This window comes from Myxocyprinus asiaticus, chromosome 28 (assembly GCF_019703515.2).
Source record: "Myxocyprinus asiaticus isolate MX2 ecotype Aquarium Trade chromosome 28, UBuf_Myxa_2, whole genome shotgun sequence".
NCBI classification, from domain to species: domain Eukaryota; kingdom Metazoa; phylum Chordata; class Actinopteri; order Cypriniformes; family Catostomidae; genus Myxocyprinus; species Myxocyprinus asiaticus.
Genome location: NC_059371.1, coordinates 21959920 through 21976955, shown reverse-complemented (window position 1 = coordinate 21976955; position 17036 = coordinate 21959920). Strand labels below are relative to the sequence as shown.

At 37.7% G+C, this 17036-nt stretch overlaps 1 protein-coding gene across 3 annotated transcripts in view; it reads right to left on the bottom strand.

The window, feature by feature from the left end:
• LOC127418994 (sterile alpha motif domain-containing protein 11-like) overlaps positions 1–14453 on the bottom strand; it is an 82238-nt gene extending 67785 nt beyond the window's left edge. The window contains exons 1-2 of one of the 3 annotated variants that reach the window (XM_051659998.1): positions 13236–14453; positions 12125–12216 (exon numbers count right to left, since the gene is read on the bottom strand). In XM_051659998.1, coding sequence (XP_051515958.1) covers positions 12125–12216; positions 13236–13692 — 549 coding nt within the window. In that variant the 5' untranslated portion in view covers positions 13693–14453. Of the gene's footprint in view, positions 1–12124; positions 12217–12466; positions 12682–13235 lie in introns of those variants that run through there. The other 2 variants (XM_051659997.1, XM_051659999.1) reach the window with 2 other exon arrangements.
• Between the last annotated feature and the right edge of the window lie 2583 nt (positions 14454–17036).

Here is a 17036-nt window from a genome sequence, read left to right as displayed (position 1 = left end):
AGGTATTTAAAGTTTGTTTTAGACATATAGTAGCAAGTAAATAAGATTTTCCCACATATACGCCAAACTACATTGTGTTAATGCTTGACACAGTTAAAACACTGCCTACCTTAAAAACTATTTAAGTTTGATCAGTGGTTAAACATGTGCAGACGGTTCCCTTGTACTGAATGAATGGCTCCTTTCCAGAATAAAATGAAATATGCAGAAAATCACAGTATTTAAGTTCTTGTATAGTGACAGGGCAGAAAGTCTTGAAGAAGCTAGAGAAGAGAGGACATCGGCGGCAGTTTATGCAAGCTGCTGTGTTCATGATGCTGTGCCCTGCGGGCTTCCGTCTTGCCATGCACAGTGCGTATTAGTTTATAAACAGATTTAGCACTTAAAACTTTCTTCTTCCCAAAAATTCAGAAATATTATGTATTTTTTTTTACTTTGTGGTGAAAAATAACTGTAGCGAATTTAAATAATTAATTTTTAATAAACTCTATTATTTTATTTTTGTAATTTATCTATAGTAAAAGTACTATTATTTATTTACTCTTAAAAAAGTAGAAACATTTGAAAAATATAATCAAGTACTCTAAGGAGAGTAGTTGTAATTCGTTACTTTCCACCTCTGCAAATGAACCGTTGTCACACTGGAATCATTTATGAGTTCTTAATTTTTAAGTCACTTTGGATTAAAAAGTCTGCTAAATGAATAAATGTAAATGTACATAGGGGTCTGCACCAAAATTTCTAGTGCCCTAAGTGACAGATTCCAAATATTACTTAAACTTGCATGTTGTTTAACTGCGATAAATCTTGGATAAACAGAACCGCAAACACCCAAACAAACACACTCTATTTTCTTCATTTTCTAACATTTCTTAGTATATTCTAACATATTCTTAGTGTTTTGCAGCTGTTAACAGCCACTGTTAGTCGAATATGGAGTGTGGTGGTTTGAAAGCGGCACTAGTGATGCTTCATCTGATAAAGTTAGCTTTGATAGATGTCTGCTACCCACAAGGCCTCAGCCCAGACAGGCCTCCACACACATTTCCCTGCCCCCATTCGTCCTCTCTGCCTAAGCAACCCCACCCTTCTCAACGTCCTCCCGGAAAGCCCCCGTCCAACCCCCTCGCTTTATTCAGTGCAAATGACGCAGAACCGGGGGCGGCTGTGCACTATTTCCGGTAACACTTCCACACAGAGGGAGGGTGTTTCAAAACAAAAACATAAAAATAACTGGGCTTCAGCTCCCGCCTACATGTACATACACAAATTCACACTCACACACACACTGTCACTCGAGGATGGAAAAAATATTGAATATGAATTTCCTCTAAGCAACATTTCTATGAATAAGCCCTCCCACACTTAATGTCTGTCCTTCAATGAAACAAGCTATATTTACATTCATACAAAACACAAGCACGCACTTGAACTGACATGACTGAGGCATTACATTTGATTGGTTGTTGTCTTAAGCCCCATAAAACTCATGAGTTAATACATTTTGAACTTTTGAGAGATGTTCTCACTGTGTCCTTACTGAAAAGACCTCACAAAAGGTAGCATAGAAACCAATAAGGTACGAGAGGCCTCGCTATAATGTGAATATAATCACGGCTAAAGGGGTTGCAGGCGTTCCACTGCACATGGTGACAAACAACACCCTTTAGCTTTTAAAACAGTTACTACTGTTCATAATACAAATATAAAGGACACTAATGAAAACATTATTTAATCAAGAAAATTTTAAGTGCCATCCTTCCACTGAAATATATAGTCCCTTTTCTGTCAACTATGAATAATAACTGGGCTTTATGATTGTTGTGCTGTGAAATACATGTACACAGTAGCTGTGCCCACATTTGCATACTGTGAAGAGTATGTATTGTACATTTGTACATTTGATGTACATTTGAAGAAGAACATAGTTCTCTGCCATTACAAAATATGCAGGTGAGTAACCATCATACATTCCCACACTTCAAATGGGAACATGGACATTGTCCTGTGACTCAAATATGTGACGTAGTAACAAAAAACCACAAAGATAATTTACTTAAGATAGGTTTTGGTAAAAAAAAAAAAAAAGCACACTTTAACCACAAGAAACAACTTTTTTGGTACATATAGCACTTACAGTTGAAAAGAGCCATCCGAATTGTGGTTCTCCGCTGTTTTTGTTTAATTCAGCATTTTGAATATGATGTCTCCTTAGCTTTGGTGATTTTGTGAGTGTCCAGTGGATGCACATTTCAGATTCTAACCAGATGCAGTAGGTCATCCGGGTTTTTCTCACTTACTGTTTTATGAATACTGAGGATTCTGACATACTACTCAATTCACATTCTGCTTTTGGAATACTATATATTAGGGAGGTATGCATATTCAGACATGGGGTAAATCTAGCTGAAGAAGTATTTCACTTTATTGCTGTTACTATACAGAGCACTTTAGCACGACTAGAACACTGGATTAACCATTCAGTATCAAGGACAAAAACTTCGAAAAATGCACAGACTGACCGACTATCTGGTACGTGGCAAAAACAGACAAGCAGAGTGACACAAACAGTAAAGCATACCAATGATTTTATAATAAATAACAGTATTCTAGGAGCACTGCCTGTCCTCTCAAATTAAAGGAGTGGAAATAAATGTATGTGTCCAATATTATTTCTGGGTTCTCAAGTTTTTATTGTTGGCTCAGGGATGACAGTACGGATGTTACGGAAAAACCGAGAGACGTTTTCTTGGCACAGTGTTTTCTGAAAGGTGCGCTGGCCTTCTGCTGACGTACACACACACACACACACACACACACACACACAAACACACAGCAGTAGCAACTCGTGACATTCCTGCAGCTGTGGCGCACTCCCCCAGCACTGTCCCTGGGGGACGAATGCCTAATGAGTCACGCATCTGTCTGCTCTGACCTCTGTATTTATGTGTGTCTGTGTGTGTGTGTGTGTGTGTGTGTGTGTGTATGATGCAACCATGATGTGCGTAAGTGTGGAGGCGGGACGCTGGGCAGACTTAGCACAAGCTGGAGTGGGTGCATGAGGGGGATGTACCTACGTAAATGTATTGGCACATTCAATAACAGAAAAGGAGAAAGATAAATACTATGTGCAAACTTCTGTGGACGTCCATGCATATCTTCTTCTGGACTGCCACAAATTAGCCAAGGTCTCTTGTTACAATCATGTGACTGAATATAATCGACTTTTTTTTATGTTTACAGTTGTCAAACAATGCCAGAGCTAAACACCCCCCACCCCCATATAAACCAACCCAGTATGTTAAAGCTGCCAATAAAAAGCCTAATATGGCTGCAAGGCCGCATTAAGATACTCTGAGGCCCCAGGGCTTACCGTTTCACTGGGCCCTGCCAGTCGTCAGACCGTTGTCACTCTATGACCTTGCACTACACAGACAGGTTTAGCTGTTGCGCACCATCTCTGTATTTATATCAGCATCTCCCGCTGAACGAGTTTACATACACGTCCTCCTGCGAGAGTAGACTGGGGAGAATACGGTGGCCCCGGTAAGCCTGTGCGGTAATACAGCCCTGCATGGTTGGACCTTCATATAGATAGTGAAGTAAGTGAGAGCTGAAATGCAATACCTTTCCAACCTCAACCCAGAAAACCCCCCACCAACTTCCTCCCCAACCCACACGGTGAGCGGTCCGTGTCAGTCAAGTGAAGCGTTCACCAGCGTGGTGAGGTCAGTGACAGTATAGCCATGCATGTCAAGATATCTCTGCCTGTGTTTGGAGACCCCCCTCCCCTCAAAAAAAGACAGTCACAGGAGAGCTTTATGGACAAGTACTGACACCACCGCACTCCCAAGAGACCAAAAAATAGGAGCTGGAACCAAGACCGAATGAACGAGGTGTGGAGAAAGTAAGAGAAAGAGAGAACTTTACAGGACACATTTAAGATAGCAAGCCAAAGCTTACTTTAAATATTAATTGTCATCTCAAGACCTGTGTTCAGCTATATTTGTGGCGCTGTGTCTAGCTTTTTTTAAGAACAGGGACACATTCAGTGTGAACGGCCCCTAACATGGACATAACATTTTTCTTAACATTGCGATTTTAGGTTAAAATTATTTTAGCGTGTATTTTAAAATGTATAATTTAGATGCTGTCCCCATTTCTGTAACTTGTCACCTTTCAGACTTTTTTGTAGTTCACTAGAATCCATTAATGGATTCGTTAATGGAACCTTTAAGGAAAAATTTGAATCATTAAAATGTTTTACAATTTATTTATTTATTTTTACATTTTATGCATTTGGCAGACGCTTTTATCCAAAGTCCTGTACCTTTCCCACCAACACCCACATAGACACACCCAGCTCTGATACCAGTATACACACATACACCCTTCCCCCACCTGCCTGTAAAACTTTTCTGCATCATGTTTCCCTAACCGACTCCTCAAATTTCAGTGACTGTACATTTCCTGATGAATTTCTCCACATGATCTGACAGATATGTGACACTTTTACTATGCTACACAAACTAAATTAGAAACTAATGTTTCACCTGTTTGTTTTTAGGGGAAAAAACAGCAGAGGGTAGTACTCTTCAAAACGTTCATCTCTGCGGCAGCGCAATCACAGTTTGAAGCGAAAATGGCTAATAAAATCAACGGAAAAAGCCTGTTGTGAGTTCGGTGAGGTTTTCTGGTTGGCTCTAATTTGCTTTAATTCATGAATGCGACACACTGCAGAGTCTGCCTGGCTGCTCGCTGCTGTCCTGAGGAGGGATCCTGCCGTTGCCATAGCAGCATAGCTTCGGCTCCATGTGTGGGATACAAACACACCGCTACACAAACCCTCATACCATGTACATGCACACATTCAGTCTAACCCCCCACAGTGAGGGAGCTGTTGTGAGACTGTGTGGCGTCAGCCCCCATTCTTAACCGTACCCAGCCCTCCAGCAACGCTTTGCCAAATGAGCGTCGGCCTACACTGACAAACCTCAGCTAATACCACACGCTCTACAGTGAAAATATCACAGTCTAATTATGCTGCCGACAGTGAATTTGAATCATACAATCAACACCTGAATTACTTGCATAAACAAGCTGTTTTTACAAACGCACTATTATGTCATCATGCATTTAGTATAGTAGATCTGGAATGTCTGGAATAGAAATGTGGCATGTCAATAAAACTTTAATATATCCTCTCTGGCCAACTCATTACGCAGTAGGGGTAGGAATAAACAGGGCGATACAATAATATGTTAATATCTCAGTCACGATACGATAATATTGCGACTTTTATGTTTAATGTGTAATTATTCAAAATTGATGTATTGCAATCTTTTGTGAGGTAAAATATTGCAGACTTGCAGTACTTTGAAATATCTATTTTTTCCCCCAACTCCAACTTTACAGTGGATCTATTTAGTTTATCAGGGGGGAAAATTCAGTTTCTTCTTGCTTCTGCAAGTTAGTAGCTGTACAATGAATATATCAACAACGGCTAAGATTGTTCGCTTCGAAGGCCCAACTTTGAAATGCTTAGACTGCAACATCACTATCCTCCATGTTTTTTAACCAGCCGTATTCCCAACCCCCCAGTGACAACTTTTTCATGACCCAGGACACAGTGGGGGAAGCCCTGATTCAAAGAGATATTTACGAGATGGAGCGGAGTGTAATTTCCTGCCAGCCTCCACTAGTTCCACTGAAAAAAACAGGGGAGAGGAAGCACATTTCTCTTGGGAGACAACAGCCAGACCAACTGAGTGGATCTAACACTTAAACACATCATCATCTATCCGTCCACACTGAAACATACAAAGAATGGTTCTATGATATCAAGCACTCTTCGTTAGGGTATTTATAAATATAATCTGTTAGAGGAAGGTTATAAAGAACTCCACATTAGTTCACAGCCTGTAAGCTAAATGGTATGAGGAACTCAGAGTGGAGCCAAGGAAAATTTGATTGACATTTCACCATAGGACAGACATATCCTGCCTCTGATATGACTCATGAGGGGTAAAAAGCTGCTGAATGTGGTTACAGAGAATTGAGAGGTGAGCGAAGAAAGGAACTGAGCTCTTTAGAATGATTCAAAGTCTTGGTAGGTCATTAAACATCATAAGAAGAAAGCTGTCATCCCCGTCAAAGATCATGAACACCAAAATGGAGCACGTTGCCATGTTTATTTGTATTTAAGACTACAAATGCAAAGAAGCGTGACAGGGCCTGTTATTTTTTTTACATGTTTTGTCTTGTGTAAGCTATGGATGCAAATTCCCAAAGAAGCACTAAAAAGAGCCATTTAAAATGTACAAATTCAAAATGGCTTAAATCCAACCCACAATATACTTATTAGTGTAATTTATACTCTGTGGTAATTATTTTGAGCTCTTCCCTTCGATGCCAACAAATTTATTATTTTACTAATCTACTGAAATTAAAGGCTGCCATAAGAAACTTATGATACAAGGTGCAAATCAGCCTTTTAAGATCACTTTGGAAGTATTCAAACTACTATTTTAAGTTCTTGACTGACTTTGTGTACAGTAAAAGGTAAAGTGTGTGTACATTAAAAAGTGTGAGTGAACAAACTAATACAGGGGTGTTAATTGTATTCTTAATGTTCATTATTACTATACAGAAACATTAATATGTGTTAAGATTTATGTATTGTGTGAAAGTTAAGCTATGAGAAAGTGACTATGTACTGTAAGTGTTTGTCTGGTAAGAGATTGTCAGATTCTGCCAACACACTCTCACAGCGAAATCGTCAGGATTCAAACGACTTTTCTAAATTTGGCTAATTCATATGATATCGTGTGACTGCACTTGTTTGAATCCCTACGACTTTCACTACAGCCAATGACGTCGCTTGACATCGTTTCTATCTAATACGTGACAAATACTTGCTTCTGTCACACACAACAACTTCCTATCATGTTTACACACTCTACTGATTGGTTAAGTTTAGATAAGGGGTTTGGGTTAGGGCATAATATTAATAAGTATGTCCTTAATGCCTCGTGCCCCGAACTCGTGCTTACTTCCACATTAGACATCCGGGAATTTGCACGTGATGAAGACGTACGAGTTTATGCAAACAACTCGTACGTAATAAATCAATTTAAAACATGATTTATTATTTGATTCCAAATGACTTTGCCCAATGCACATGTGTATGTGTGCTGTGTATTTTCCCTGTCGGGGTTGTGATAGGTTAAGATATGTCCATGCACGTCAGCTGCGTTTATTGTCAGTGTTTAGTTTCAGTTTTGTTAGCAATCTGCATCAAATAAATGAAGAAAAAAAGTTCTGTCTCTCCTACAACGTGCATCTGTTTCTTAATTTGGTATTATTTTATTGCTTGACGTGAGTCCTATGCAAATACTCGGTAGTAGCTGTTATGTTTCTCTTTTTCACATGCTGAAGTAGTGCTGTTTGGGCAGAGTTAAGTTTTCATATGTAGTTTGAACAGCCAGATGCATTTATACTTGACCGAGTTTCGTTTGGAATGTATCTCAAATCACCTCCGTCTTGAAGGGCATTTACATGTATTCTTTTCATGATTAGATGGCTATCCGATCAGTAAAAATGCATGAAGTGCCAAAGTGCAAATACCCCCTAGAAGTACTCCATTTTGTTTAGGCAACCCGACATGGCAAAAGTGATTCAATCAATGGCATTGAGTTTGGGGGTGGGGCTACCTGTTTGTCCAACCAATGTCCAGACCTGTTTGACAACAGTCATTAGCTTTAAAATGTAGGAGCTCCTCCATGGCTACATATTAAAGAGAAGTTTTTCGGTGTTAAAATATTCTCAAAAACTGTAAACATTGTATCTCTGTGGTACTATAAAAATTCTTCTGTTTGTTTTGAGTGACCTGTCCAGCCCGACACAACAACATGTACTCAACCAGTGGCTTGAGTCTGTTTGTTTGATCAATGGAAGACAAGGGGCATTTTTGGACGGCTGTTTGAAAACAAGGTTTAATTTCGCAATTCCGTATAGTAGCACAGCTTACAAGGGACAGTTCAACCAAAAATGAAAACATGTTGCTAGCCTCAACCACCATTCACTTTCATTGTATGGAAAAAAGATGCAACTGAAGTGAATGTTGAGTGAGGCTAACATTCTGCCTAATGTCCTTGTTTTCCATTGAAGAAAAAAAATCATACAGGTCTGAAACAACATGAGGGTGATTGAATGATGACAGAATTACTTTTGGAGTGAACTATTTCTTCCACATTACACTGTATAAATGATGTATTAATACTTTTCGTGTTCAGTGATAGATCAAAGAGCAAAAACAAAATCACGTAAATAGTGCAAGCAGAGGATAAAATACAAATCCTCTTAACAAAGTAGTAAAATCTGAAACACTGCAGATCAAGTCACAGCACTTAAAATGTAAATGTTTCAAAGTAAAACATTCAGAGTTCCGAAAGAAGTTTACGTGCAATTCTAAATAATCAGATGCCAGATAGCAGCTGAACCAATTAAAGTAAGAAATTAGGGTTTGATTCATCTCAGCATTATCAGATGATGAGGCAGCACAGTACATTGGATAACACATTCACTTTGTAAATGATAAGATAATCATCAGACCAAACCAGTGAAAACCATCCTTAACTTCATCTCCAAAATCAGCTTGTATGAGATTCTAATGCCCTCAAATAGAGGTACTATAAGGGCCCCAAACAACTAAGCCATTAGGTTTTCATCTCCTCTAGCTCTGGCTCAAGCCCTCCTCAGTAGTTTACCTCCATCCCTCAAACAACTCCAGCTTATCTGAAGTGGCTTCACTTTGCATGCCGCTGCCTCAGTAATCACCAGTCGCTATGTTCAGTAGCTCAGTAAGCTTCTTACGTCCTTCCCCTCCAGATTAACCGGTAGAGGCGGCAACAGACGCGCACAGTTTAGATAAAAACACAGCACCTGTGTGGACAAATTCAGCAACCAGACAACCAATAGCCTACTTGGTGTGCACACATACACACACACTGCACAATGCTGATTGTTCTATTAGAGGTGGGAGATGCAGTAGAGTGGTAATAATAAAGAGACATGAAAATCCATATATCAGCTATTAATATTACTGATTAACTTAGAACATGCTCCCTGTCCATGACATTGCCATATTGTAATATGCAAGCCAAAGAAACAGAGCAAAACATCACTAAAATGCCCTCTAGTATGGATGAAAGTTCCCTCAATTTAATTGTGTAATGGAGTCTCCAGAACTTGTGTAATTAAGCTCACTTAACTTGGTGTTCATATTGAATGAACTTAACTATTTAAGTTAAGGTAACTAGTTGCAAGTAGAGTTAACTCAGAGTTGCTATTTAAATGTTGTTGCTTCAGCTTAACAATTTTAATGTAATGGACTCAAATTTAGGTCATACAATCACACAGTTTAAATAATATTAATATTAATAATATTAATCATTAAATAAACTTATTTCCAGGGGTGTAAAGTATACTTGAGTAATTATACATCATTACTATACTTAAGTATTATTTTGGGGGATTTGTACTTTACTCGAGTGCAATTTAAACAGAATACCCTTTTACTTAATTACATTTTTAAAGAACTTTTTTTAAAGAAAATTTTATTTAGACTTGAAAAGTACTCGTTACATTTTGCAGATCATTTTCTTCCATCTTAACTTAATACCAACAAACCAATCTAATTGCACTGATGCACAGTTTAAGTTAAATGTTGTTTGACCACCAATTAGATGCATTTTAACATACAATGTAATTGGCCACAACGTGGTCATTGGTCACTGAGAAGCGACATAACATCTCATCAATTGCCACAACGCACAGCACCTTGACCTGTGCCTGATACAAATTATAACAATTACTGGTAGAAGAAGATGGATGAACCTGACACAGCTGCAAGCACGGTCCAAGCTCAGTCACCGGAGCAAGAGCACCCGTGCCCCTACTAGGGCTGGGCAAATTTTTTTAATTTTTTTTGTCAATTCGATATCAATTCTCAAAAGCCATGGATCGATCTTTTACTCTATGTGAAACCCTCCACTACAATGAGAAGAAATCACTCACATTTGCAACCAAATTTTGCGCTATATCACAAAAAATTTATATATTTGGCAACTGGCTGGTAAATGTTTACATTTCACTCACCAGTGAATGAATTGTGGCGTATAGTGGTGGAGTATTCAGCAGCGAAATCCTTTCACTGCGTGTTGAGAGTAAAAGTTGTTCTGTGTGTCCAAAGATGAGATCCACACAACATATTTGTCAATACATAATCTTTTAATACTCTTTCTGTTCTTTACAGTCAGTTGTTGATCAAAAACACAAAAAATAAACATTTAATTCTAATCAGGCTTAGCACAAATGAGATAAAGCTGTTTGTGTCTCTCGTTAACTTGCGCTCATTTACAGATGCTGTTTACAGAAATGCAGGGTTTCCTTAAAAAGTCAGTACCGTTTTTTAGCACGTGTTCAAAAACTCAACGTAAATACCTGTGAATAGTACAAATTATGCAATTAAACAATAAATATGTAACAAAATATAATATATGCAATATAGTATCAGATTTATTGATTAAATACATTGATTTGTTCAGTTTTAAAAAGCTAAAATGGACAAATTATGAAAAACTAATAAAATATCATTAGAACAAATATATATTTTCATAATGTACCTAGTTAGAAGGTCCCCTGTATAATTCACAGCATTATCTGAGAGATTATTTATTTCATATGTAAGCAAAAGGGACATTATAACTGAAATATACACATATGAATCGATATTGAATCAAAATCGAATCGAGCGCTTGTGAATTGAAATCGAATCGGGAAATCTGTATCAATACCCAACCCTAGGCCCTACCTTAGTGAATTATTAGTTAGTAAGGATTCATACAAGATGAAATGTCTCCTTTGTCTTCCACTCACCAAGGAAATGTTCAAAAATTTGCCATCAAATCTGTTTTCATTCTTGCTATGTTACTTTTACTTTTCAATACTTAAGTACAATATAATGTGGTACTTTTTACTTTCACTCAATTATGTTTATGGCTAGATACTTGGACTTTTAATTCAGTAAAATTTTCTCAATATCCATACTTTCACTTAAGTATAATTTTCGAGTACTTTTTTCACCCCTGTTTATTTCTCCACAGAAATGCATATGTCTGTACTTCAATTGCACATGCACAAGGAGAGCAAAGATAGTGTTAACAGGGTCCAACTTGACCAAAGATGACACAGATCATCCTAATAGCGACATCATACAAAACAACTATTTGCAACAAAACAACATAAATAAAACTATAAAAGAGCAGCAAAAACCTCTATTAATTTTTAAGAACAACTATTTAAATGCCCCCATATGTTCCTCTTTGAGCAAAAAATAAAATAAAATAAAATAAAATAAAAACATAATTAAATAATTCAAGCACAAGACATTGTGGGTATCCCTCACAGCCTCAATTTTGTACTCAACAGTTTGAGATACTAACACTTAAAATCTTAAGTCTATGGATTTTTAAGAAGAAAAAAAATAGTTCAAGGAACTTAGATCTTTGAGTTAAGAGCCCAAAACTTGCAATTTCAAGTAAAGACAGCTTGGTTTTTCCAGTGATGACAACACTAGGGTTTACAGTGAAGGAACGTGGAATATTTTGCTTGAACATCTACTACAGACAATCTATATGACCTTACATTGCAGCCAAAACAATCAATTCCAAACATTTCACATTTCCTTGTACTTGGTCCGTATTTACTTTCTGAGAAACAACCCTGACAGCACAAATAGCAAGTCACTGTCTTTCTGAACAACTTTAATATAATTAATTTTCAAAGAAAAAGCATCAAACCGCATAATTCATAAGCAGCAGGCAGTCATCCACTGCTTGACTTTCCATTGAGTAACTTTCACATGCTTTATGTGAGTAACATTTTTAACTTGCAGACTCTGTCATCCTGTAATGTACTGTGTAGAGCACTTAAAGTGACAGACTGATAAATAACAAATTATTGGCATATTTAAAATACACATTCAACAGCTAAATCAGTGCACACAACCCATCAGAAGCAATATGGACCATACTGAATTGTTTGAACTGAACTGAACACTCACCACAGGAGATGAAATTCTACAACCAGGGCAGTCACAGATTGGAGGATGTACCTGTAAGATTCCTTTGGACATAAGTGTCTTCAGACTTTTCCCTACAAATACAGAAATACAGCTTTTAAACCTCCAGGAAATGAATGCGCACATGCAAAAAGTACCGTAAATAATAATCCAATAGCCTAACCACCGACAGAAAGCAAGAGAGGGAGAGAAGAAAATGTTATTCAGATGTACAATTCACTTGACCACTCCTTTTGGCATCATGCAATAAACTCTGTTTTTCAAATGAGTCATTCAGTAATGGACTTTCCTACTGATTTTCATTCAAAAAAATGCCAAATCCACCTCTTCAGTGACTCGCCTGCTGTTAAACGCATCCGTCCAAAACGCGACACTAGGCAAGACAATTTTGCAGCCAAAAAAACAAAAAGTGACTAAAAAAGAAAATTCCTCTCGTGCAAGTGACCAAGAGCGATACCCAGAGCCAACTTCACTCTTTACTGGCACAGAGTTACCTGAGTACACGCGTACAAAATTAGTCTGTTAACGAAAATAAACAATCGTCCGAAAGGAGACTTGAAACCCACGAAAATAAACTCACGTAACCTTACAAAAACGCACCATGTCACCATTTACATTACGGTAACACCTACAAATCTTGTGTTTCTACCAAAGAAATGTTTCGAATGAAATCCAGCAGTATAATAAAACTGGCTGATTATATGCCGCAACTTTATGTTGACATGTATTTCAGTTTGAGAAGTTTTTATTTAATTTTTTTTATTTAAAGTAAAAAATAAATAAATAAATTATATATGTATATATTTGAGGGAATATCTCATATGCATGTACAATATATATGAAAATGGCCACATTAAGCGCAACGACTTATTACTTTTCCAACAGTGTGAATCTCGGACCCTCGTTTGGGTAGAGAAGCGCACAGCCAAGGAAAAGTGTGCTCTTCTCATTATCACTGAGTTTCCAAAACACTGTAAACAACAACGCAACAAAATGATAGTCCCTAAAATAACCAGCATTTCATATCGTTCATAAATAACCCTAATTCATAACCAGAAATGTGCATGAGGCGCATGGTTTTGCCCCGACTTACCTTTGTGCCTTATGCTCCGTTTCCAGTCTTTGGCTGTCTCTCTTCCACTCACAAACTGGAACTCGTTTGGGGTGAGCCACTCACCCCGGTATTTGATGGAGGGCCCTTTGCTGCCCTGGCATAGTTTGTTAATGTACAGTAGTGCTTTGTTTTCCCCGCATTCCACTTCGATAAAAGGTTCCCCGTTGTCGAAAAACGGCTGAAAGTCCGGGATAGAGGAGAACCTCTCCAGCATGAAGTCGTCCGGGTGATGGTGAAGGTGCTGTTGATGCAGCGCGCTGTCGTGAAGCCCCAAGTACGCGCGGTGATGATGGGCGAAAATGTGGTCGTACGGCGGCGGATGAGGGGTCACCACGGGGATAGCGGTGGCATTTAAAGGGGCCAGGTATTCGGGCTGGTTGAAGGCGGCTAATGCCATTTCTTCTCCATCCAATCTCTCCTTTTTGATGGCAGGCATGTTACCCGAAGCGTAGCGCCGGTAACGATTGATTAGCAGTTCATGCGTCCCAACTTGTGTCCCTGTTTGCGGAGTTGGCGAGTTCGAGACTTCCACGCGCACCGGTGTGCTTTGCGCGCGACTCCCGCGTCGCTGGCTGACAGCAGAGCGCTTAAGTTCAGCGACAAATTGCCATTCACCACTTCACTGTTCTCTATAGCACTACCCGCGTGACGGGTCTCGCCGCGCTCCTGCCCACCACATCAAATCGGACTAATACCCGACAACACCTCCACCAGATATTAACGGTGAACATGGTTTAATGATTGTTAATCCTTCCCTTCAGATTGCTTTCAAATAATCGCAATCAATGATGCGTATGTTAACTTCGCTGTTAATTTCCTCGATCAGATCTGAGCCAGTTCTAAGTTGCTTTCTGTCTATAAAGTAATGAGGGCATCGTGAAACTAGCATATTTTAATACATAATAAACGATGCATGTGTGGTGTAGCCCACATACAAGTTCAGAAGTACATGCACCCAGGGGTTTGAGCCAGACTGGCTCGGAGCATTTTCATATCTTACGAAGATAGGAAATAATTATCCTTTCTCTGTTCTCCGTATTCATTTGAAATGTTGTTCGATTGCAACTGATGGGACTTTTGTTGTTGTTTTTTTCCTCGCTCTCTCTGTCTCTCGTTCTTGTAACCCCTAATAAGTCGTTAAAGTCACTCTTTAGTTCACAGACCCAGACCAAACAAGATTCGCACTCTCAGCCGCTTCTCAAACTTGGCCCATTTTAACAGCGGAGGCAGAGCGAGCGCCAGCACATGAAGGGGGTCCGCGACGGACGAGGTTGCGTCACAATTTCCAGTCACTGCATAAAGTTCAGAGAAAACATATAGCTGTATTTTATTTTCCATTCTTACACAGTTATGTGGTAACTTTTGTTCAGCTATATGGTTAGTGAATACATTTTTATGAAAAGATAAGTTGTTACCTTATATACTGTGTGTATATATATATATATATATATATATATATATATATATATATATATATATATATATATATATATACAGGCTATAATTAGGTTGCCATTGTTTATTTTAAAATATATGTACACAAAATCTGAATCAGGGGTTTTCAAATTGAGGTCCAGGGAACCCCAGGGGCCTACAAGGAAGTGCTAGGGGGTCTGCAGAAAATTTCAGAAAAATAAATATAGAAATAACATTTACTAGGCCTAGTAAATTTGACATTATTACTATTCATTCTGAAATCATGAGATTAATCATGATTATTTATTGTATTGACAGCCATTGTTTTTGGAATAATGCTTTGGAATAATATTTATTGTAAAAAGCACTATACAAATAAATTATAATTTTTATACATTTATTCCAATAGTGAGTTTAAAACAGATACACTGTCAACTTAATAACAAGTAAATATTTTCCTAATAATATTTGTATAATTTGCTGGGGTTAGCACAATGAAAATATAAAAGCCAATTATTAAATTTAGCAAACAACATGTTGTCTATCATGCTTACTTTTCTCATACAGTCTGAATGGGTTTTTATACATTAAAATACATACTGTAGCTGCTTAATATTTTAGGAAGGGGGGCCCTCGCAAGGGGACCATCAGATTGGGGGGCCCTTGGCATCAATAAGTTTGAAAACACCTGCTTTATTCTGTCAAACAAAATCAACTTGAGATGTAATGCAACATTAAATGGATTGCTTTCTAAAGTTATGTCAGGAATTTAGGTAACATGAAAGTTGATACATTATTTCTGTAAAATATCTACAGTATCTAAAAATAAAAGTACAACATTATAAAAGATTAATCGTACAGTACAACCTTTCACCCTCTTTAATTAATGCAAACATCTCTAATAAAACGGAATACGTTATTTACATATTTATAACTACATCATTTATTTACATGTTTACAAGGTTTACTTTCAATTGTTTTTCTTTAATGGTACATATATATTTATACAGTAAATATATATATATATATATATATATATATATATATATATATATATATATATATATATATATATATATATATAATTGTATTTTATGTAATTATATGATGCAGCCATGAGGAGAGTTTATACATATGATGAAATTATTATCTTGGTGTAGTTGAACACTCCATAGTATGGAGGTGAACAAGCATGGCTTCCCAATGCAGTGGTATCATGAAAGTTAGAAACTAGTTGAGAATGTGTATTATCATTTTAAAACATCATTTAAATCAACAGAATATTTAATATACTGCATTAATATTTTAAGGCAAAGAATGTTATGATTTTTGCTATTGTTGATAAACTTAGCCAACCTTTGAGGAAAACAAGCAGAGCTTAGTATCGGAAAAAAGAAAGAAGCTTGCTTACTAATCACAATACACAGCTTAGTTCAGAATGAGACCGTTTGATGCCCAATTACATTACCCAACAACCATGCAGGTTGATGTGGCAATGTCTTTATCATATCTGTGATACATTGCTGTCTGACTATAGTCTTTGATACACCAAGACTTTCTGTGCACTATTAAAATCTAGAAATAAAAATCGCCCCCACAAAGACATATCACAGGAAAACAGGAAATAATCAAAATGTCAAAGTTTCTATGAGACCTCAGGAGCTCCCTTAAACCCCAAGTGTGAGGATCCCCCTCGGGGATACCCTGCCCCCTCACACCTACTATCTTCTACATTATAGCCATCAGTGAGTCATGAGTGACTGAAAGTGCAGTATTTAGGAAGGAGGGGTTCCCCTAAATTTACAGATGACAACGTTGCATTCAGCCCACAGTTTGGGTTCAGGATGGCTTCCCCTGAACTTTCAGCCCCCACATTATCGAAACTTCAGCAGAACAAGTACTGCGGCATCCTTCTCTTGCTCATCAAAATGAAAGTGCCACCCACTAACACAGTGCATGTAATAGTTTCATATTTCACAACATTTCATTTGAAGCTACTTCTGCTTATTATTATGTAAATTTTGGGTCATCTATTTCTTATAGGGAAATAACTACATAGCAAAATTCATAAAGTTGTCAATACAGTAAGATAACAATTATAAATCTGTGTGTCCTAGATGTTGTGTAAAAGAGCCTTATAAAAACAAGTGTAGTTATTAATATTATCACAATTAGGGATGAACATTTTGGACATTTTGTCTACTCGAGTACTCAGTGTAATTACTCGAGTACTTGTCGAGTACTCGGGGGGTGGGGGGTGACATGTACATATATGTGATACGTACATATATGTAATATGTCGTTGTTCCGGTGTCTCACCTATTCAGTATTATAGGCTGTTATAACATAGTCTGTTTCACTAAG